We start from the raw sequence: 24050 nt of genomic DNA, 5'->3' as shown, positions 1-24050 counted from the left end.
AAACATCATCAGATTAATTTTAGGAAAAGAAAATAGTTTTCTGATTTCCAAACGGGGGGAGAAAATTAGAGCTGAATCAAAGATTTAAGTTGCTGGTTTTTGCAAGGAGAACTCATTATTTCTTCTTCTTCTTCTTCTTCTTCTTCTTCTTCTTCTTCTTCTTCTTCTTCTTCTTCTTCTTCTTCTTCTTCTTCTTCTTCTTCTTCTCCTCCTCCTCCTCCTCCTCCTCCTCCTCCTCCTCCTTCTTCTTCTTTTATCTTTTAGCACCACTAACGGAGATGTAATGTACTATTATGGAAACAAAGGAGACCTGGAACCTCTCTTCCTAAATCCCGGTGGGTTAAATTAAAAAAAAGGGGGGGTACCTTGATTTCTTTAAAGCAGTGGTGTGGCTGCATACCTGCTTATGTTTTGACATGATAGACATGAAGACAGATGCTGAAGCTCAAAGGGAAATGTCATCCTTGAAAGATTCAGAGATGGACTAGCTACTTGCCGTGGACCAGGGATGTCCAATCTTGGCCATTTTAAGACCTGTGGACTTCAACTCCCAGAATTCCTTCCCTGAAAGGTTGACGCACATGAGAACTCAGTAGCGTGTTCAGGAGGGTGGGAGCAGGTGACATAAGCAGCATTCTGGGATTGTAACACAAACCACAATCTTGTACGCGTGACCCCAAATGACCAGGCTTGCATTGTGAAGGCCATTGTTGTCATGTAACGCTGCATCTCCCATTGTGTATATATTTGGGGCCTTTTTGTAATAGCCAAGCTCCAGGAACAAAGCAAACAGGGAACTCTTTGATAAAACAGCCACAAACCTTTTGCTGGCTAAGATAACTTCGAATCTGCCATTAGCATTTGCCATTTACAGAATTCTGTTCCTAGCAAACAGACTTTTATCATACTGGGAGACGTGATGTCAAGGCTTTTATTTCCCAGCTTATACAGTGCCCTTTGAAACTATACTTCAATATGATAACCTACTTATTGCGTTTGTATCTCTTTTTAGCAAGTGTTCCAGACATGAACCTTCCAGATTATCCAGGGTGTCTTTTCTATAATTTTATTCTCCTAAACAAAACCAGTGGATGTATGTCTTGCTATCTGGTTAATATCCCTTTTTACCTTGTAAACTCAAAATAGCTTCGCGAGAACTTTCCCCTATCTCCACGTTTTAGTTTCCCAACATTCAGTTGCACGCATGAGGTAAAATGGTGATGCTCGGCGAGAGTTGGGCTAAGACAAGCGATGTTGTCACGGTTTCTGCGTTTTTGCTCAAACCTAGAGAGCTTGATTTTTGTGCATGTTGTGAACTTGTCACCAAGGAGAGCAGCTATGGGGCAGCTCCTTCCATGCTTCATTGGAGAATCCCTGAAGGTAGATTTAATCTCGCCACACAGGGATATACGGCTTGAGCAATTCTTTGCTGGATACGCCCTGGAAGAAACTTCAGTATGGGAAGCAGCTTTTTACAGATGTCATCAAACACAGCCAGAACCTCAAGAAGGAAGAGCTGATCCAGGAGCTGATTAAACTGATGAATAACCAGGACCCGTAAGGCTCCATGTCTTCTCTTGCTTTGCTCCAGACCATTCTCTGGGGTGACTTGTAGATGTCCAAGTATCGGGGATATTGAGAGTTGTAGGCCATCAACTTCTGGAGAGTCATAACTTCCCCTGCCTTGACTTACAAACTGACTTACTTGCTGGTGGTGTTGTCCCCATCCAGAATCCAGAACTTTTAGCACACAATACATGTCTTTGCTATACAGACTGGGCCATCTCACTTTCATTTAAGAAGGCACCATGACATCCATGAGATTGAGACATGCCATTATTACGAAGGCAAGGAGCTTCTGGTCCACGGTGCCCCATAGACGGATGCATTTAGTACCGTATTTCTCTGAAAATAAGACCTAACCCTAATGCGTCTTTTGGAACAAAAATTAATATAAAACCCAGTCTTATTTTGGGGAAAACATGGGTAGGGAGACTGGAATGGTTTGTGATCATTATTGGACACCATAGTTCAGCAGCCCCCAATCTTTTGGGCACCTCGGACCAGTTCTGTGGAGAGTTTTTTTTCTGTGGACCGGGGGGAAGGGAACCTAGTTTTGCACGCTGCCTGCATCCCGTGAGCGGTGGGGCTTTGTGGCTTGCATGGTCTGGGTCCTGGCTGCCCGCAGGCCGATGCTGGTCCACGAACCAGGGATTGGGAACCCCTGCCGTAGTTGATTAGGGATATGACCCCAAGCTTCCCTCCCCTCTCTATGAGTGCCTATCCCTAGACCTGCTTGCATTTTGGGCTCTTGAGAACAACTGTACTGGTGGCTCCAGTAAACAACGACAAGATTACTGCTATGCCACCAACCAACACCCATCTAAGCACAGGAAGTGAAGAATTTCAGTTCCATGGTCTCTAATTCGGCTTCTTTTGATCCAGTCAGCTTCCGGACCCTGCCATGGAGGATCAGGGAAAGGATTACGTCCTTCCATTCCTAAACAAGTACGCAGCTCTGTGTGTCCGATGTCCAAATTATGGAACCAGGTAAGAGGAAGACTTCACCGCTTGAATTATTTTGGTGCGGAGGTAGAGAACCTGTCAGCAAATGCAGCTCTCCCAGACAGTAGCTAATCCTTGACTTAAACCATTCGAAGTTAGAATAGCACTAAAACAGTGCTGTTGCGACCGATCCTGACTCCTAACAATTGTCGCAGCATTCCCCACAGTCACGTGATCAGAATTGGGCCACTTGGCAACTGGTATGTATTTACGACAGTTGTAGCCTGTGGGATCACCTGATAAACAGAGTCAATTGGGGAAGCCAGAAAAATATTGTTATGAGAAGGTGTCTATGGGGCTAACCAGACACCTGGTGTAACGTCCTTGAGTCTCATGGTCTGGCTTCTTCATCTTTGAAGTCTGCATTCCAAACCTCTTGCCTTCCCCCCCCCCCAAGTTCGTCGGCAAACTGAGAAGCAATATTTGTTGCACCAGCAAAACTGTAATAATAATAATAAAGTTGGAAGGGACCTTGGAGGTCACCTGGTCCAACCCCCTGCTCAGGCAGGAAACCCTATACCATTTCAGACAAATGGCTGTCCAGTCTCTACTTACAAACCTCCAGTGTTGGAGCATTCACCCTTCTGGAGGCAGGTTGTTCCACTGGTTAATTGTTCTCACTGTCGGGAAGTTTCTCCTTAGTTCTAGGTTGCTTCTCTCCTTGATTAGTTTCCATCCATTGCTTCTTGTCCTGCCTTCAGGCGCTTTGGAAAATAGCTTGACTCCCTCTTCTTGGGGGCAGCCCCTGAGATATTGGAAGACTGCTATCATGTCCCCCCTGGTCCTTCTCTTCATTAAACTAGACAGACCCAATTCCAGCAGCCGTTCCTTATAAACTGGATAGTATTTTTTTTTTTAATCCTCTTGCGGTTGACTGCTTTGGTTCCTAAAACCGCTGTTCAGTGAATCGCTGCAGCTGTTAAGTTGTTCACACGGTTGTGAAGCGAATCTGGCTTCCCCCCCCCCCCGACTTTGCTGGCCAGGCGGCCACAAAAGGGGGAGGGTCACGTGATCCCAGGACATTGCAACCATCCTAAGTAAAGTGCCAGTTGCCAAGTCTCCGAATTTTGACCGCGTGACAGTGGGGAGGCGGCAACGGTTGGTAAGTGTGAAAAATGGTCGTACGTTATTTGACTGCGGTCGTAACTTCGAATGCTCACCAAATGAACTGTTGCAAGTCAAAGGCCACCCCGTACTTGTGTCGATAAATAGATTTCTCCCCCTTTTTTCAGAGCGAACACCGTCATTCTTGTGGACGGGGGAGGCCACGTCACCTTCACCGAACGCACCATGCTGAACGCAGATATCGATCAATGGAAAACCAGCACTTACCAGTTTCAACTGCAAATCTAGTGGCTTTCCTGTGGATCAATTGGAAAGATCAAGTGAAAAGAAAGTGGCTGGTCTCAATCAAGCAAGGACCGAGTCAGCATTTAAAGGGAGCGGATTCTCTTTAACATTGCCTAGATCACTGTAGCATTTGTGGAAGAAAAAGAAAAACCAAACAAAACTATTTTATTTTATTATTTTTTTTTTGGCACAAAATCCAGAAACAGAACTATTTGAATAAAAAAAGCAGACTCTATCTAAAAACAATCTCTCTTTTTTTGCGCAAAGGGATCTGTGCTGGCCTCGGGGGAAAAAAAAAGAACAACGTATCACCTGGAGCATAAAACCCCAGAATTAATTAACTTGCTGATGAAAATCACGGAGAACTTTGGAGAATCATGTATGGCACACTTCTATTTTTCCGCCTTTCTTTCGACCACGGAGAGCTGGAAGGCAAAGTGATGAAATTACAGAGTGGGAAAAAAAATCATAATTCAATTTTAATAGGGCGGCATCAGCGATTTGTAAGCATTTATGATCGTATAGAATTTGGGTGGGGTTTTTTTGTTTGTTTGTTTTTACAGAGGTGCCTGTAAGAATAGGAAGCATTCTGTGTGCTCACAGTTATTGGACCTAAGGAAAATCCTTAAAATTAGATAATTCTTCCTCCTTTTCCGAGCCTTATAACAAAACTGAATGTGAAGAGCCAGGTTTTGTTGTATAGCCTCAACATGTTGATCAAGAATCTCGTTTATTCCGAATTCTTTTTTTTTTTTAAATTACTTTGAAGATGAAGCAATGTCCTTTCTAGATTCTAAATCAGTGGTTCTCAACCTGTGGGTCGGGACCCCATTTGGGGTCGAACGACCATTTCACGGGGGTCGCCAAACAACGCAGTCCACCATTTTCCCCCCCTTTTCCTTAGCTGTGCTATTCCCTTTTATTCTATTGGCTTTTGAAAGCCAATAGAATAGGCTCTCTTGAATAGAGTCTAATTCTATTGGCTTTCAAAAGCCAATAGGAATTGTCCAGGCTGTCTCTGCCCTGCTGAGCCCGCCAAAAGTCCCATTCTGCAAACGGTGCTGCACCAGTTGAGTAGTCCTCGACTTACGACTGGTTGAGTAATCCTTGACTTATGACCGGTTGGGGGTCACGGCATTAAAAAGGTTGAGAACCACTGTTCTAAATCAAGAAAAGGGGGGGGAAACATATCAAAGGGATAAGGCTGAAAAACTCTGTTTTAGCTAAACACCTCACTTTGCTGTGTGAATGAATATGTGTACTTTTTGGTGTTACGACGTTTGTGGAAATGACAGTGGTGTCATTCTTGTGCCCTGTGGGAGGCTGATAGTCATGCTTGACTAAGATTAAATTCTTGTTTGCGTGATATTATGCTCCCAAGGAAACTTTAGGCTCTGTTTTTTTTAATGTCCACAAAGGAGGGAATAAATTCAGCTAAAGTCAATCAGGCTTCCTTGAAGTAGCTATGCATACAGAAAGACAGAGTTGGAAGGGACCTTAGAGGTCTTCCAGTCTACCCTCCACCCCCCGCTCAAGCAGGAGAACCTATATTATTTCAGACAAATGGCTGTCCAGTCTCTTCTTAAAAACCTCCAGTGTTGGAGCATTCACCGCTTCTGGAGGCAGGTTGTTCCACTGGTGAATGGTTCTGACAGTCAGGAAGCTTCTCCTTAGTTCTAGGTTGCTTCTCTCCTGGATCAGTTTCCATCTGTTGCTTCTTGTCCTGCCTTTAGGGGCTTTGGAGAATAGGCTGACCCCCTCGTCTTTGTGGCAGCCCCTCAAATATTGGAACACTGCTATCCTGTCACCCCGTTATTTCTTTGCTCCTTTCCTCCCATGGAAGAATCACAATTCATAACTGGAGCCACTTCGTCCTCTAGGCAAGGAGAGAATCGGCACACTTCTCTTGCTTTAACTGCAGGCTGCAGTTCTGGTCCGTTTTCTCTGAAGCTAGTCTGGTTGATCTCGGCAGGGCTTCTGAACCAATACACTCAAGGTTGCGCTGTTAATTTTGCTTCCCAGATCAGCGTCTTGAAGGAAAGGCCGGCTACCGAGATAGGTCTTGCAAAAGATGATCCCACCCTGGGATTGCCAATTTAAATTGAGAATGTCCTGCTGGGGGTTTAATACGCTAGATTGCTTCCCAGTTGCCGGCCCACAGCCTGAAGGAGGCGCTTGAGTCAAGAAATATGAAAACCCCAGGCCATTTTTCTCCAGTTAAACTCCATGAGTGACCCCAGTTACTTTAAAAAAAAAAAAAAAAAGTACTGCCAGAGATTTATTCTAAGGTCTCAATGTTGTGAAGTCTCAATGCTACCTCACATTCAGAAACCAAATCATTTTTTTAAAAAACCCACCTCTGCTGAGGTACAAATGTTCAGTTCTGAGCTAACCTCCAAGAGAGCTAATTTTGGGGGCTTTTAGAACAATTCAGATATTTTAGGGGGACATCCCCCCAAATCTGCAGTCTAGTCTCTGGGTCACTGAACACACAAACTAACAGATCGGGGTTGGAGCGCATGACGTGATCTGATATGTCTTGAGCGTGATTTATTTAGGGGCGACAAATTGGCACACACGGAAATCGTAGCCAGAAAAGAGGCATGAGAATATTTTTGCACTGTATATAAAAATGAAAACCGGCTTAGTGACAATGGAGTACAGGTTACTCCTCGGCTTACGACCATTCTCTTAGCGACTGAAGTTACAACAGCACTAAAGGGACTTATGACCGGTTCCCAAAAAAAAGAGGGACTTATGACCGGTTCCCATGCTTACGAACGTTACGGCGTGTCAACCTTCAGCATTAGACAAGCATTTATGACCATTGGAGCAATTGGGGGGGAGGAACGAGCTGGATTTGCTTAACAACTGCAGTGATTCCCTTAATGACCGTGGTGGAAAAAAAGTCATAAAACAAAGCACAACTCACTTAACAGTCTGCTTGCTTAGCAACAGAAATGGTCGTAAACCGAGGATCGCCTTGGTGCTGCCCATTGGAGAAGCTTTGGAGGAATTTGCTAAAGGGTAGTTTGGCCTTTAAACTCAATGAAATTATGGGGTTGCTCAGATCACTGAAATATGGCTTTTTTTTTTTAAAAAAAATATCCACTCCTTTTTGAAGCTTGTTTGATATCGTCACATATGCCTGTATGCCAATGTAGCCAATAAACTGATTGGTAATTTTATTTTTGTTTGCTTCTGCCTTAATTTGACTGAAGGATTGTTTGATGGGTCTGAGCTTCCCTGTTGTCCCACGAAGCAGGTTCCCCACCCCTCTTTCAGTCAGTTAGAAAAACCATACACCATCCTGAAATCTGATTAGCCTAATCTGCCATCTTATTTGCTTTCCTGGCTGAATGCAGACACCTCATTTCGTCCCAAGGTCTTAACCAGTGTTGTAACTGGGTGCTTTGCTGATTGGAATGCAAACGGCGACTTTAGAGTTTTATTAAAACCACATTTCTTCTCGGCCAGCATCAGCAACAGGCTGGCCTTCTGCTACTAGGTTTTCAGATTTGGGAGCCGGAAGTGGGGTTTAAATTGCAATTATTTACTTACTGATGGCATTCGGTTGCAAGCCACTTGTACCTTATAGCCATACGCCCCCAAAGCAGTCGTGGGATTCAGCCACTTCGCACCAGTTTGGCAGAACCGGTAGCTAATTGTTTGTTGCCCAGGCCCAGAATGGACTTCTGGAAGCCGCATCCACACAAAGAACCAGTTGTTCACATATTTGAATCCCATCACTGCCCCAAAGGTAGCATTAAACCCATTTATAAGCCAAAATGAGCACAATGCCTCTCTGTTTAAAGGCCTGCTGGAGAAATATAAATATATTGATGTCCCTTCCTCCAGCAGCCAAGCTATTTTTAATAAAATAAACAAGCTGTTCCTTCGCCTTATAATGCGGTTAAGAAACCAGATCAGTCTTGTAAATGCCTGCGTGCTTGCGGCTGTTCAGCATACATCTGGTCCCAAGGAGGTGATGGATACAGTTTTCATATCCATTGGTGGGAACCTTTAGACGCCGGCAGTAATTTTACTCCGAACACACAGCCTTGGAAAATAAAAAGGGGAAATAAGTCTTATCCGGGTAAGAAATAGGCTGCTTGTCAACATTAAATCGATTAGGTATTTTCATTTGCTGCCTCTTATTTTGATTCTACTGTATGAGAAGATAACTTGTTCTATTGTTTCTTCCTGGCAATTTTCTTGCTGTAAAGTGACTGAAACTTTGACTTATGACTGCAGCTGAGCCCAAAATTTCCATTGCTAAGCAAAACATTTGAGTTTTGCCCCATTCTATGACCTCGCTTGCCACAGTTTGTTAAGTGAATCACTGCAGTTGTTAAGTGGGAAACACGGTCGTTAAATGAATCTGGCTTCCCCACTGACTTGGCTTGTCAGAAGGTTGCAAAAGGTGATCACATGATCCGGGGACACGGCGACCGTCATAAAGATGAGTCAGTTGCCAAGCGGCAGAATTTTGATCATGTGACGATGGGGATGCTATAAAAGTTGCTTTTTTCAGGGCCGTTCTGTCCTCGAAGGCTCATTCAATGAATGGTTGTAAATCAAGGACTATTTAATGGAATCTAACAGGATAACAGACTTGGAAGGGACCTTGGAGGTCTTCTAGTCTACCCCCTGCTCAAGCCAGAGACCCCCCCTACCATTCCAGACAAGTGGCTGTCCAGTTTTCCTCGTTCAGTGCTCTTCCAAGAAACAAGAATAATTAATTAATTAAGAATTAATAATCAATACTTTATTATTATTATTGTTATTATTATTGTTATTTGCAGTCAGCCAAATATTTTTGTCTACCTATCGAGTCCTTCCCAAGGATTATTATTGTTGTTGTTATTGTTATTAATGAGGACTGGCTTCCTATTGGCGTTGACTGACAGCCCGAAAGCCCTCCCCTGCCCACTATGTCTTCTAATCGCCTGCCACCCCTTTGGGCCCTGCCTTCCCGCCGCTCCTATTGGCCGCTCTTGCCCGCGCCCGTTTCTATTGGCCGCCAAGCGTGGGCGGGGGCGTCTCCGGGTCTCCGCGGACCCAATGGGCGAGAAGCGCGCGAGCCCGCTCCTCGGCTGCCGATTGGCCGGGAGGCGGGGAGAGGCCAGGCAGCCTCTCTGAGACGTTTTAAAGATGGCGGCGTCCGCGAGAAGGCAACTCCGCTGAGGGAGGGAGGAAAAGCCGCGGCTGAGGAGGCGAGCAGGAGGCGGCCTCTTTCCCTCCCTCACGCCCGCTCGGCGCTCGGCGGACGCGGAGGAGAGCCAGAGGAGCCGCTGCCACCGGGCGGGCATGGCCCAGGTGAGTTCCGGGCCCGGCGCGGCATAGCCGCCTCAGCCTAGAGAGAGGAGGGGGCTTCCCGCGGGAGCCTCTTTGACTAGGCCCCGCGGCGCTTGTAGGCCGAGAAGCGGTGATTCCCTCCCCCCCTCCCTCCCCCCTTTGATTGACGGCCGGGGGAGGGCTCCACGGGCCACGTGACCTGGCCCAGACACTCTTATTACGCCCCCCCCACGCATTTGGGGGAGGGGGAGGCGAACTTGGTGGGTGGGTGTGTATTTTAATTGCGTTTAAGTTTTCTGAGACCTCCAAATGCTTTAGGTGGGTGGGTGGGGAGGTGGATGTTAAAGCTCTTCTTTCCTTTTTAAGGCCACAACCCTATAAGCTCGGTTGGGCTTGGCCCAAAGTCACCCCACGGTCTGCGAGGTATAATAATAATAATAACAACAACAACAAATTCGCTATTAGTCAATTGCAAAAGGCGGCCTTACTAGGAACTGCTTCCATCCTGCCACGATATCTGTAACACCATCAAACATCCACATCTGCCTATCCCAGGTCCTTGGCAAGGACTGGATAGGTAGACGAAATGCCAAATCCAGTCTGAACATCTGGCTGACTGTGATGATCCATAATAATAATAATAATAATAATAATAATATAAAAAAATAAGTTGGAAGGGACCTTGGAGGTCATCTAGTCCAACCCCCTGCTTAGGCAGGAAACCCTATAGGCCATCTAAATCACAGCAGGATGTATATGAAAAAAAAATCAGGTACTGGATACTGGTCTATGTCTTCCTATGTCTGGACGTTCAGCAACCCATTTGGCTTTCCATTGGGAATCCATGTGAAATCACCATTAAGTCGATTTCCAGTCTTGATCTGATTTTTTCCAAACGGCAGCAAGCACAACTTTAAGAAAGGGAAATATTTTAGGCATGATAGGAATGGTTTTACGTGGCATTAACATGGCAGTGAAATATGATTTTGAGAAATAAGGATGGTCTAGTAGTGTAAAGCATCAGCCTGGAAACCAGGAGACTGAGTTCTAGTGTCGCTTAAGGCACAAGGCCAGACTGGGTAATCTTGGGCCAGTCACTTTCGTTTGGACCATGGAAGAAAGCAATGGCAAATCATTTGCTAAGAAAACTGCAGGGACTTACCCAGGCAGTGTCTGAGAATTGAACACAATTGAATGAAAGAAAAAAAGCATATACAATACATTTCTGATAGCTGTAGAGCAATGGCTGTGTGAGGAATATGTAGAAAAAACACTAGCTTTTTCAGACCTGTAAAATTCTTTGTCTTTCAAAGCAAGCAGTCCTTTTTGTTTTTATATCTGTAGTTCATGATGCTTTTTGGGGGAACGTGCCAGGTGACCTAGTTCAGTTCTTGACTGTTTTTTCTTTTATTAAAGCAGACAGCTTGTTTAAGCCAGTGAGTCTTGTGGCAATAAAGTTTACAAAATCATTCTGACAAATCTTAACTTGGTCTACCTTGACCTTGTGTATCTGCTTTTCAACTCAACCAGCCGGGCATTATTACACATTTGATCAAGTGGGTGTTGCTTCATAAGGGTGTAACACCATGCACTCATTTTTTTATTGCACACAATCTGTAATAAATCTACTTGTTCATCTATTTGCTTCTATCTAGCTCTTCCACTCCTTTGAATTCTTATCAAAGTTGAAGACTTTGGTATTTCCCTGAAAGACCACCATCCTTGCCTGCCACTTGTATCTGTCACTCCCTGTAAATATAATAGTCAAAATGACAGTTATAGAAGCTGTACTTACACATGAAATGAAAACAACTCTTCAAAACCATTCTCTGTACATCATAATTTTACTAAGAATGGGTTGGCTATAACCCATTGTTAACCTAGAACTAGGAACTTGAAGAAAAATGAAACATTTCTCCTTTGTAGAATTGTGTTGCTTTTTAACCATAAGTCAATAAAATTTATGGTTATTAAGTTTCAACTTATGACCACAGCTGAGCCCAAAATTTCTGTTGCTAAGCGAGACAGTTGTGTGAATTTTCCCGATGTTATGATCTTTTTTGCCATAGTTGTTAATTGAATCACTGCAGTTGTTAGTAACAGGGCTGTTACTGCTGCAACGGTCGTAAGTGTGCGAAACGGCCATAAGTCACTTCTTTCAGTAACACTGTTCACGAAACAAACCGTTGTCAGCAGAGGAACTACCTGTTTGCTATTCTCACGATTGGGTAATTGGATTGTACTTCATAATCTGAGCGAGTGACAGCTGACTGTTTTCCTTTGCAGGCCGAACGAAGTCAAGAAGACCCACGACAGCCGCGGAAGACGCTCTTAACTCGGACATCAGCTATTTAAGCTGAATGCATTGTGATTTCCAGTAATTGAGACAGTGGTTTTGAAAGCTGTCCACATTAATGAAAAGAGCAATGTAGTCAGCTTAACTGAGTCGTCAGTGTGGCCTTTTGAATAAAGCACGACCAATCCTCTCTTGATGGACTCCTGCATGTGAGGATCGTAGATCCCTACACCCTTTTTGTTTAAAACTCGGTGGGTTTGTTTTCCCCTCCCCCTCCTTTTGGGTAAGTTTTAGTGATGGAGAGTTGTGAGAGCACACCTCCCCTTCCAAAAGAGCCAGCCAGTGCCGACATGAACGCGGAGAGCCCTTCTTGTCCCCCACCACTGCCGCCCAACGAACAGCCTCCACCACCTCCCCTGCAAACGTCCAGTGACGCAGAGGTAATGGACGTTAGCTCCGGTGGTGATGGACAGTCAGAAAGCCCTGCTGGGGACGCCCACGCGGTCAACCGGAGCCAGCTCCTCACCAAGGGATCTTCGTGCTACCAAAGTCGTCTTATCGTAGATCCTCATAGCGACCAAAGCCCAAGAACTGCTCGCCACGCGCCCTCAGTTAGGAAATTCACTCCCGATCTTAAGTTGCTTAAAGATGTAAAGATTAGCGTTAATTTTACAGAGAGCTGCAAAAGTAAGGACAGGAAAGTGCTGTACACTGGAGCTGAGCCAGATTACGAGGCAGAGGCGGTCTTAGGGACGCACGGTGTCAATGGGGACGTGCATGCTTGTCCTCTCGGCGGGGTTAGTGGCGGCCCCACGGCTCAGGTAGCCGGTGAGAACGAGGACACCAAGGATGAGGACAACGAGGTAGATCAGGAAAAGCGAGTGGAATATGCAGTGTTGGATGATTTAGAAGATTTTACAGACAATTTGATGGAAATAGATGAAGAAGCAGGGTTTACACCTAAGGCCATCGTTCAGCAAGACAAAATGGACGAAGAAACCTTGAACTATTCTTACGAGGTAATTACGAGGGTTTTTGTTTGTTTGTTTGTTTCCAGAGTTTGGGTTTGAGAAGGGAATTGCGGATATATGGCATTTCTGTAGCATTTATTTTAACGGGGGGGGGGGGGGTAAAGGGTAAAGGAAATAAAACTTGGACTTGAGGCTTAATCGTAGAGAAGATACAGATAGTCCTTGACTTACGACCTCAATTGAGGCCACACTTTCTGTGGTTAAGTGAGACATTTGTTAAGTGAGTTTTACCCCGTTTTACAGCCTTTCTTGTTACAGTTGTTAAGTAAATCATTGCAATTGTTAAGATAGTAAGCCGGTTGTTAAGTGAATCTGGCTTCCCCATTGACTTTGCTTGTCAGAAGGTCGCAGAAGCGGATCACATGACCCTCTGCCACCGTCATAAATAGGAATCAGTTGCCAAGTGTCCAAACTTTGATCACGTCCCAGCAAAGACGAAAAAGTAACTTTAACAGCTGATTCTTACAGCCTTCAGGGGTCCGTTAATCAAAGGAAAGCTGAAGGAAGGTGATAAGCCAAAGTGCAGATTCACCTTGTAACTGCTTCGCTTAATCACCAAGTTGTCTGTCCCAATGGCGGTTGCTAAATGAGGGCTAACTGTAGAGCTCGTCAAAATGTTGGCTGCAGCTAAGTCATCAAATCTTCCTGAATTATTACAGAGCAGTCCAGCTACTCACCACTGCTTGAAACCTCACCCACCCCCCACCCCCCGATATAATCCGACTTGCAAAAGACTTGGGCAATTTGTAGCTCTCTGCAGCCGTACCTGTCTTGTTCAGGGAATGAGGAGAATAATTAAAGGGTGCGTTATGTACCTGACAGTCTGCTTTTCAGGATGAATTTGATAATGACGTGGACGCTCTCCTGGAAGAGGGCCTTTGCGTTCCCAAAAAAAGGAGGATGGATGAGAAATACAGAGGGGAAAGCGACCATCAGTCGGACGGAGAAACGACTGTGCAGCCCATGATGACCAAAATCAAAACTGTTCTTAAAAGTAAGCTATCGCAACGAATCGCACACCTAGTTGCCCGTGTCCCATCTCAGTTTCTCTTTAAAAGGCTGGCTCTCTTCCTGTTCACCTCTGCCTGCAACAATAGCGTTTCTCTGAGGGAAGAAAAATAAATAAAGATAAAGTTTGGTCCACACTCAGAAGAAACACAAGAGTTGTTCCGGGTGTGAGCCAAACCACCCGATTCAGGCAGCTTTTCTTTTACACGTAGAACAATTGACCCACGGAGGATTCTCCACACACCCTTAACTGTTTTAGCTGGGGTTTCCAACCTTGCAACTTTACGACTTGTGGACTCCAACTCCCAGAAGTCCTCAGCCAGGGGAACTCTGAGAGTTAAAAGTCGTAAAAGTCTCCTGTTTGGGAGAAAAAGGAAGTGTGGATCAATTTCAACCGGCCTAGCGAGAGGGGTTTTCTTCAACCAGCCTCTGAAGAACCTCAAGCTTCTTGCTAGCTTGATGGTTAACCAGGGAGGCCAGAGGCCCTTCTGTTTCAAAACAATAATGGAAAGGTTTGGACACTAAGCAGCACCTCAGCGTGTTTCTTTTCCCAAGGTCGTGGTCGCCCTCCTACAGAACCCTTGCCTGATGGATGGATCATGACATTCCACAACTCGGGCATCCCAGTGTACCTGCACAGAGAATCTCGGGTAGTCACCTGGTCCAGACCTTATTTCTTGGGAACAGGAAGCATCCGGGTAGGATTTGGCCTTCCATCCTTTTAGAATTTTAGCACGGCTGGTGGAGACTAGAGCAGCGTACGTGGGGGGGGGGGGAGTGACAGGTTGACTTGGTAGCCCAGCTCTCACCTTTGAACTTGCAAACTGTGTTGCAGAAACATGACCCTCCTGTGAGTAGCATTCCTTGTTTGCATTACAAAAAAATGAAAGAAAACGAGGAGAGGGAACAAAGCAATGACATCACCCCAAACGAGGTGGTTTCGCCCGTAAAGCTGACGGAGAAATCCCTGGAACTGGATTGTCAGACGGAGGAGCCGGATTCTACGGCAGCCGATTCTGGAACGCCGGATGAGAAAGATCCGTCCGGGGGTGACGCAGCCCAAGGGGCTTTGGGACAAGTGAAGGCCAAAGTTGAAGTGTGCAAAGATGAGTCAATAGGTGAGCACCTGTCGTTTACCGTTTCCAGGTAGGCCAGATCCTCTAGTTATGCACCAGTGATCAGCCATCCAGTCATCTTGCTGTTGCTTGTGTACATGAAGGGTCCCACTAATGTACATTATAAGTAGAACAAGAAGCAATAGATGGAAAATAAGGAGAGAAGCAACTCAGAATTAAGGAGAAATTTCCTGTCGGTGAGAACAATTAATCAGTGGAACAGCTTGCCTCCAGAAGTTGTGGGTGCTCCAACACTGGATGATTTTAAGGGCAGCCACTTTTCCAGAATGCTATAGAGTCTCCTGCTTGAACAGGGGGTTGGACTAGAACAGAGGTCCCCAACCTTTTGGGCACCAGGGACTGCTTACATGGAGAGAGATTTTTCCACAGAATGGAGGGCGCATGGTTTTGTGTGCAGCCTGCATCCTGTGGATGGGGCTTTCCTCGTTTGTGCCGACCAGTTGCTGGCATGCCGCAGCCCGATACTGGTCCACGGTCCAGGGGTTGGGGACCCCTGGTCTAGAAGATCTTTGGGGTCCCTTCCAACTCTGTTACTCTATTAATTTCTTTTTTGTTCAACTGCAGCTATGATGAAAGGGACATAAGTACGAATCTCCGCAGTTGGTCCTTGACTTAACGACTTAACATCCTTGACTTAATGACCGCATTACGATCATAAGCCCGGGTGTCTGTCAATCAGGTCACCCGCCTGACCCGACCCCGTTGCCGTCTCGCTTGGGAAGGAGCAGGGCGCGATGACGGTTGCTTTGTTTTCCCAGATATCGAGGAATTCCGACACTACCTGGAGAAATGTTTTGATTTCGAGCAAGTCACGGTGAAGAAATTCCGAACGTGGGCGGAGAGACGGCAGTTCAACCGCGAGATGAAGAGGAAGCAAGCAGAGTCTGAAAGGCCCATTTTGCCAGCCAATCAGAAGCTGATCACGTTGTCTGTCCAAGACGCGCCCACCAAGAAAGGTAGGCTGGTTGTGAGCCTTTAATTAATTGTAAAGCCCTGAGAGTTAGCCAAAGTTCTACATGGAACTGTTTTTTATTTGCTTGTCCGCCCCCCTCCCCTCCCCGTTCAGAGTTTTGTCTTTCAGTCAAAGTTATGATGGATCTCCCCAGGGATACTTACAACCCAGGTCTAGCAGACGCTTACACCTATTTGCAGAGTCCCACAATCATATGGCCACATTGTACAATAGTTTTGTCATGGTTCCGACAGATGAAACTCTTTAAAGAACTTCGAGGCATTGTTTATCTTAAAGAACCTTTATTAGAGTAGTGTAGCTTTGGCACTAACATAGTTGAAGCCAAAATCTGAGTTCCCCTCCTCTGAATCAAAGCATAATTCCCCCTCTAATTTACAGTCATAAATCACATTCTCCAATTAGTTTGAAATGCAGACTTTCTCTCCGTTACTATCCGCCATTTCTTATCATCTATTTCAAAAGCTCTGAGTTCACACACTATTACAATATTGTTATGTCTAACTAACTCCCACCGCCTTCCTCCCCCTCCCTCAGTATCATTTAATTCTAAAAGTAAAGCATAAGAAAGAAAAAGGCTGCATCTCCATATGTTGTCAAAAGTAAGAACATCCAGTGTTAGCAGCATTGACAGGTTTTTTGCCCCCCAAAAATAGCTTTTGCATCTTGGGTCCCATAACAAACAGTTGGTTTGCTTAACAGCCATGGTGACTGCCAATGCTTGCTTAATGACCACTGCCCCCCCCCAAGAAGTTGTAAAATTGGGTCTGTCTCATGATGATCCACTCTGCGATTGTCATGACTTATGGGGAGACTCCATTGTGGTCTTAAATAGAGGACTACCTACACCAGGGCTCTTCAGACGTGGCCCTTTGATGACTTGTGGACTTCAGCTCCCAGAATTCCTCAGCCAGCGTGCCTTCTATGACTTGTGGACTTCAGCTCCCAAAATTCCTCAGCCAGCGTGCCTGGCTGAGGAATTCTGGGAGTTGAAGTCCACAAGTCAGAAAAGGGCCAAGTTTGAAGACCCCTGACCTACACTGAGTTTTCTTAATCCTGGAAAATGCTAATTTTATTTTTGACTCGTTAGGATAACACCACTACACATACTGGGCTTGGTACCAAGGAATTGTATTTATCCTGCGGGATGTCTTAATGAAAGCAGTTCTCTAGCTGTTACCAGTGAACGTTTCAGAGATTCAAAGCCCCATCTGTACAATATCCTTTATTTTCCAGAGTTTGTTATTAATCCCAATGGGAAGTCTGAAGTTTGTATCCTTCATGAATATATGCAACGCGTCTTGAAAGTACGACCTGTTTACAATTTCTTTGAATGTGGTAAGTCTTTTAATATTTATTGAAGTAACGATCCATTCATCAAAGCGACGATTACCTAGAGAGCCGTAGTAGATCTAAAGATCTACACTTGAGCTGTGTGGCAGGATCCAATCTGGATCAGTCCCCGGAATGAGGGGTTTAGTATACCGAGCACTTCTTTCTAGCAGAATGTGTGCTTCGAGTTATTCTGTGTTTAGTATTTATATGGTGCCTAGTTGTTGTTGATTGGGGTCTTGATGGCTGGCTATTAAGTCGTTGGCTGTTGTTTCCTTGTGCAGCCAAGCCCTCACTTCCTAAATAACTTGATAAGCTGGTGGTAAATCAGCAATCCTGTTGACTGATGGGGGGTGGGGTGTCATTTCTTCAGTCACTTCCCTGGATGTTGTTTTACCTGCTTTTGTGTGCTTCTCTCTAGCACGGGTCTTCAACCCCCAGACATTATCTAACCATCTCATCCTCTGCCGCCCCTTTTCCTTTGGCCTTCCCAACAGAAGGTCTTCTCCAGTGAGTCCTCTTTTCCTCACTTGACGACCATCTGAGTTTCAGCTTCAGAATTTGCCCTTCTAAAGAAGGACAGTTGTTCAGAACAGGGTTGGTTTTCTTTAGGATCGACGATTGGATCTCCTTGCTAAGGGCCATAGTTGGATTCAAATAACCTCCCTGACATATAGAAAGAGCGCAGAGAAGAGCAGCAAAGATGATCAGGGGAGGCTAAAACATATAAGGAACGGTTGCTGGAATTGGGTATGTCTAGTTTAAAGAAGAGAAGGACGAGGGGGGACATGATAGCAGTCTTCCAATATCTCAGGGGCTGCCCCAAAGAAGAGGGAGTCAAGCTATTCTCCAAAGCGCCTGAAGGCAGGACAATAAACAATGGATGGAAACTAACCAATGAGAGAAGCAACCTTAGACCTAAAGAGGAATTTTCTGACAGTTAGAACAATTAACCAGTGGAACAACCTGCCTCCAGAAGCAGTGAATGCTCCCACACTGGAAGTTTTTAAGAAGAGACTGGACAGCCATTTGTCTGAAATAGTATAGGGTTTCCTGCCTGAGCAGGGAGTTGGACTAGATGACCTCCAAGGTCCCTTCCAACTTCATTATTATTATTGTTGTTGTTGTTATCATCATCATCCTAGGATCAAGAATGCTAAACATGGCCCTCTCGGTCTTCTGGATGAGATGAGATGGGACTTAACAACGTTGATTTTTCTCTCCTCTCCCTTTAAAGAGAACCCAAGTGAGCCTTTTGGAGCATCCGTTATTATTGATGGAGTGACTTACGGAGCAGGGACTGCCAGTAGCAAAAAACTTGCCAAGAATAAAGCTGGTAAGTAAAAGCCATCTAGAACTACGGATGATTAGTGGAGCCAAAAGAAAATTTTTTTTTTAGCGTTCTCAGCAAATTGGTGCTTCAGTTCTGAGTCTGCGTGCGATGTTCTGTGATTGGGTTTTAAGCGCTTCCAGGTCCACTCATCAACACACGACAAAGGAACGAACTCACGGGGGGGGGGGAAGAGGAGAGAGCATGAAGACGACAGGAAATGACCCAAATGAAAATTGCACGAGGTCTCTGCTCATTCCAGTTGTTCTTTTTTTTCAGCGCGAGCTACTCTGGAAATCCTCATCCCTGATTTTGTTAAGCAGACATCTGAGGAGAAGCCCAAAGATAGTGAGGAATTAGAGGTACGTTCAGAGCTGAGGCTTTGCATGTTAAATTCCTTTCAACCTTCAGCTTTTTTGCCTAGAATAAGAACTGCCAATTGTAAGTGATTTTTTTTCTCCTTTGACTCCTGTCAGTGGAAGGACTTAACCAGAGGAGGCAGCCTCTGGAAAGAAAAATTATAAAGCCTCCCTCTCTTTCATTCAAATATTGTACCGTCTTTTATTTCATGGGCCTGAAATGAATTTAATAATAATAATAATAAAGTTGGACAGGACCTTGGAGGTCATCGAGTCCAACCCCCTGCTCAGGCAGGAAACCCTACACCATTTCGGACAAATGGCTGTCCAGTCTCTTCTTAAGTGATAGCTGAACAATTTGGATGATAATGTCTTAGATCAGTGGTTCTCAACCTGTGGGTCGGGACCCCATTTGGGGTCGAACGACAATTTCACAGGGGTCGCCAAACAACGCAGTCCGCCATTTTTCCCCCCCTCTTTTCCTTAGCTATGCTACTCCCTTTTATTCTACTGGCTTTTGAGAGCCAATAGAATAGACTCTCTTGAATAGAGTCTAATTCTATTGGCTTTCAAAAGCCAACAGGAATTGTCCAGGCTGTCTCTGCCCTGCTGAGCCTGCCAAAAGCCCCATTCTGCAAACGGTGCTGCACCAGTTGAGTAGTTCTCGACTTACGACCGGTTGAGTAGTCCTCACGACCGGTTGGGGGTCGCGGCATTAAAAAGGTTGAGAACCACTGTCTTAGATTAATCAGCCAAGACAAACTTTATTGTAAGTCATGAAGCCTGGCTTAATAAGCTAAGGTATAAATGATCTTTGTATCTCTTCAAGAACACCGTGTCCTCCTCACTTTTCAGCATGTTATCAAAATATTTGGAAATGGAGAATATATAGATTAAAACCAATTTTAGACCCTGTTCAAACAATGGCTTACTCCAACTCCAGTGTCAAATATAGCCCTTCTGAGCTTATATTCTTTGTTAGTAATTATATTCATGGTTCCTAATCCCAGCTCCTAGCAAACTCAGTGTGAACACAAACAACTTTGTTCTGCTGTTTATTTTGTTCTCCTAAATCTATCCTTGTTAGTTTATCTCTTAATACTGTGCAGAATGACAGTCTTTCTCTACCATTAAGTGATCGTTTACCGATTTTGTTGTAGTATTTTAACCATATCAGTATTGAGGACTCCCGGGTATACGAACTGACCAGTAAAGCTGGACTCCTGTCTCCATATCAGATCCTTCATGAGTGCCTTAAAAGGTGAGTTGCATGATTTAGGCTTTGAGGAAGCTTTCATTTTTATTTTATATATATATATACCATAGCCTCATCTGTTCTTTTTTCCCCTCTCTTTAATCTGGGAGAATGTAGAAATGGTTCCCTAAAATACGATAACTGTTTTAAGAATTAGTCTGCCTGGGACCGAGCTCTCTCTGTGTGGTTATTGCAGTCTTAACTCTGCTTTGTGAATACCATGATTGTCTGCCAGTGTGCATGTTTAAAAGATAGGCTGCAGCTGGGACAGGGAGATTGGACAATGGCTATTTCCTATACAGATGGTCCTCAGCTTCCAGCTGTTCATTTGGTGACCGTTCAAAGTTGCAAGGGCACTGAAAAAAGGGATTTATGACTATTTTTCACACTTATGACCATTACAACATCCCCATGGTTGCATGATCAAAATTCAGAACGCTTGGCAACTGACTCCTATTTATGATGGTTGCACTAGCCCAGGATCATGTCACCTTTTGGGAACCCCCGACAAGCAAAGTCAATGGGGAGGCCAGCCACTTAACAGCCGTGTTACTAACTTAACAATTGTGATCCACTTAACAACTGTGGCAAGAAAGGTCCTTAAAAATGGGACAAAGTTCTTGCTTAGCAACAGAAAGTTTGGGCTCAATTGTGGTTGTGAATCTAGGACTTCCTGTACATTTTGATCGAACTGTATTGGGAGGTACTTGGTGCTTTCTGAGCTTGGTCGTTTTTTTCCACTGATGACGTTGCCTAGTTTGGTAATGAAACGTCTGCAAAAAAGCCACCAAGCTGAGAGAGCACTGAGGACTCCACAGTTCAACCCTGAGCTCCAAATATTAACTTGTGTTGATATCACATCCTATTGGATGACCAGTTGAGATTCACTGTGGGAGGCTGTAATTGGTTAAAACTCAAACTCATAATTATTAGAATATATCTCTGTTTTACATGGTGGCTAGGCAGACTCCAGAACTGGGACAATTTGTTTAGCACATGCAGTAAAAACCAGTATTGTTTTTGTCCTTCCAAAATTATGAATAGTGCTTTAGCTGAACGATATTTTACGTTGGTGTCCAGTTTTGATGCAAGCGTTTGTTTTAAAAATTTGACACTTTTAATCGGTAAACCCAGACTTTTTCAACGCTCAGTGTTTCTAACAGTATTTAATTTGTCCTTCAGAAACCACGGCATGGGTGATACATCTATAAAATTTGAAGTGATTCCTGGCAAGAATCAGAAGAGCGAATATGTTATGACCTGTGGGAAACACACTGTGCGGGGCTGGTGTACGTATAACAGTTACTAAGAAAATCTCTGGAAGATTTATTTGTTAGATTTATATATCACTTTTCCTTGGTGGTGTTTTCTTAACCAGTCAGAATTTCCTATGAATTGATCTCTTAACCACATGACATTATCATTTTAGTTAACAGTTTTCAAACAAGAACAGAAGCCTTTATACCTGAGGACATCTGTATCAAAGCTAGAACTTTACTTTTTAAAAATATTTTGAAGATAAGATAACCTTTATTGTCATTTTTTTTTTAGTGTGGGCCCAACCGCACATATCAAAAAATGAAATTTAGTTGCCCACTCTCAAAGTGAAACACATACATGACACATACCTAAACATACTATATACAACATATGTAAAGACCCACACCCTACATATATGTAACAAAGATTAAATACTGTCCATCTTGAATATATAACGGAAGGAGGAAGCTTGAGAGTTCACGAGGTTAATGCTGTCTGGAATGAAATACGTGTAGTGACAAGAAGAACATCATATTGGCTACTTAAGATTAATGCTTTCCTACCCTTATACACTCACAATTGTTAAGAACCGAAGTGGATAATTTAATTGGTGGCTATTCCCTTAAAAGTTACAAATCTTACACCTATCATGTGCAAAATATTCTGCATCGTAGAACTGAAATCCTCTTCTTTAAAAGTAGGATTTCCTGAAGGCGGTATTTTTCCCCCCCCTCCAACTTCTGTGTCCATTTCCTAAAAGTTGACTACATGGCGTGCGATTTTACAACTTGCTTTGTGGTGATTTTGCAGGTAAAAACAAAAGAGTTGGAAAACAATTGGCTTCCCAGAAAATCCTTCAGCTGCTTCACCCGCATGTGAAAAACTGGGGTTCTTTATTGCGCATGTATGGCAGAGAGAGCAGTAAGATGGTGAAGCAGGTAAAGCATTTCCCGCCCTGCCTGGCCTTCAGACTAAATAAAGGAGATTTCTGTTTAAATATTAAATATATATATATCTTGTCTGCGATTAAACTCGCTTAGACTGAATTCGGAGGCTTCTTTAAAAGTAGGATTCGAAAGGGCCGTGTTTAAAACCGAAGATCTCACGGGAACGTTTCCTTTAATTTTGATGCCTCGGTGTAGGAAACCTCTGACAAAAGTGTGGTAGAGCTTCAGCAGTATGCCAAAAAGAACAAGCCAAATCTGCACATTCTGAACAAGTTACAAGAGGAGATGAAGAAGTTAGCACAAGAAAGGGTGAGTAGCGCATTGGTAAGCTGCCTTACAAAACGGGTTTATGGTCCTGCTTACTTAACAGGGTTCTCCTGATTCTTAAACGTGAAAGCATTTAGAGTAGGGGTCCTCAACCTTGGCAACTGTAAGACTTGTGGACTTCAACTCCCAGAATTCCTCAATGCTGGCTGAGGAATTCTGGGAGTTGAAGTCCACAAGTCATCAAAGGGCCAAGTTTGAAGACCCCTGCTTTAGGCAACCTTTCTTTTCAAGAAAAAGATGTTACAATTTCTATTTTAAATTTCCCTAGCAAATAGCGCGCTGGTGCCTGAGGTAAGATGGCCAGCCTCACGTTTGAGACCCGTGGCTGCCATAGGATGGGTTGAGCTCTTGTCACACGCTCTGGCTCCTGCCAGCAGTTTGAAAGCAGGGCCCATAAATAGATTAATGGGTACTGGTTCAGTGGGCAACTTCACGATACGTGAAAAGAACTCCCAACTGGGCAACAGTGCTGTCACCAGCAAAGCCTTTTACCACGGAAGCACTTTGGTGTTCCAACAAGCAGGTGTAAACTAGGATAACGTGGAGCAAAAACGGATATTCGTGTTCTGTTCAGGGAACGTTTGAACGTTGGTATCCAGCAAGGAATGAAGGATGCGTATAATTATGGCTGGCTTTTTTTATATATATATTTCTAGGAGGAAACAAGAAAGAAACCCAAGATGACCATCGTAGAGTCTGCTCAGCCTGGCAGCGAGCCCCTTTGTACTGTTGATGTGTAATGAGAAAGATTAGGAATTGGAGCAATAAAACGAAGTGGCGAAAGTTAGGGATGGTTTTCATTTTATTTTATTTTATTGTCAAACAGTTTGAGGAAGAAATTGGTTTGCTTCGGGAAACAACCTAACTGTCAAAAGCTGCTTCAAACATGCATTGTGTGTTTGCATCAGGGTGATAATGCTAAGTTTTGTGTGTACTTCCCAAGATGTTGTTATTCAAAAGGGTGAAAATCTACCCGGCCATACAGAGCTGGGCAAACTCACTCCCCATCCTTTGTGTTGCCTTTGATGGAGATGTTTCAGGATTAAATCCATAATATCCATTTAAAGAGTGGGATGAATGTGTAACCCAGGACCGTATATCTCTTCCTGCTTTTAGGAACAATACAGGCCCTTAGTTTTCTGGAAGGGTTTCTTGTATTTCTGCACAAAAGAATTAAGCACTGATCCACACACTTTTGACAGCTTACACTGAAGGAAAGACACAAAAGGGTGTGTCACTTTATGCCCTGCTGAGTGAGATTAGGCCAGTAGGATTGCTCCTCCGTGAATTTTTGCAGTCTTTTAAGAATTTTCAGCATGGATACACTGATTATCAGAGAAAAACTGATTGCATCTATGCTCTGAAGTTTCCATTTTTTTAATGGTTGCCTTTCAATTAAAACAAACACGAACTTAGGAAACTGTGATTGTAAGCTATATTTCAGTTTCTCTTAGATGTAAACAACGAACGAACACTTGGCATAAAGATGAGCCAGGCACCACTGCTCTGCAACTTCGTGCATGTAGGGCTTATAACCATGTTTTCTCACGTTTACCAGAGTCACCGTGAGTGCAGCAGCAGTGCTA

At 44.2% G+C, this 24050-nt stretch overlaps 2 protein-coding genes across 4 annotated transcripts in view; both read left to right on the top strand.

Moving 5' to 3' along the window:
• Window positions 1-4150, top strand: part of TANGO2 (transport and golgi organization 2 homolog) — a 32455-nt gene extending 28305 nt beyond the window's left edge. For both annotated transcript variants that reach the window (XM_039332354.1, XM_039332355.1), the window contains exons 6-9: window positions 265-335; window positions 1404-1557; window positions 2446-2550; window positions 3798-4150. In XM_039332354.1, coding sequence (XP_039188288.1) covers window positions 265-335; window positions 1404-1557; window positions 2446-2550; window positions 3798-3918 — 451 coding nt within the window. In that variant the 3' untranslated portion in view covers window positions 3919-4150. The remainder of the gene's footprint in view (window positions 1-264; window positions 336-1403; window positions 1558-2445; window positions 2551-3797) is intronic.
• A 4887-nt stretch (window positions 4151-9037) lies between these two features.
• Window positions 9038-23524, top strand: DGCR8 (DGCR8 microprocessor complex subunit). 2 transcript variants are annotated; one of them, XM_039332341.1, is made up of 14 exons: window positions 9038-9234; window positions 11500-12528; window positions 13375-13534; window positions 14104-14246; window positions 14384-14666; window positions 15443-15640; window positions 16891-16992; window positions 18224-18322; window positions 18596-18678; window positions 19836-19936; window positions 21113-21219; window positions 22001-22128; window positions 22333-22446; window positions 23121-23524. In XM_039332341.1, exons 2-14 carry the CDS (start codon window positions 11806-11808, stop codon window positions 23202-23204), a joined length of 2325 nt encoding a protein of 774 aa, XP_039188275.1. In that variant the 5' UTR covers window positions 9038-9234; window positions 11500-11805; the 3' UTR covers window positions 23205-23524. The 2 variants fall into 2 exon arrangements, with proteins under 2 accessions (XP_039188275.1, XP_039188274.1); XM_039332340.1 differs by having other exon boundaries at window positions 13363-13534.
• Window positions 23525-24050: the final 526 nt, after the last annotated feature.

This window comes from Crotalus tigris, unplaced genomic scaffold (assembly GCF_016545835.1).
Source record: "Crotalus tigris isolate CLP2741 ecotype Arizona unplaced genomic scaffold, ASM1654583v1 scf7180000024461.2689607, whole genome shotgun sequence".
NCBI lineage: Eukaryota > Metazoa > Chordata > Lepidosauria > Squamata > Viperidae > Crotalus > Crotalus tigris.
This window is presented reverse-complemented; position numbering and strand designations above follow the sequence as displayed.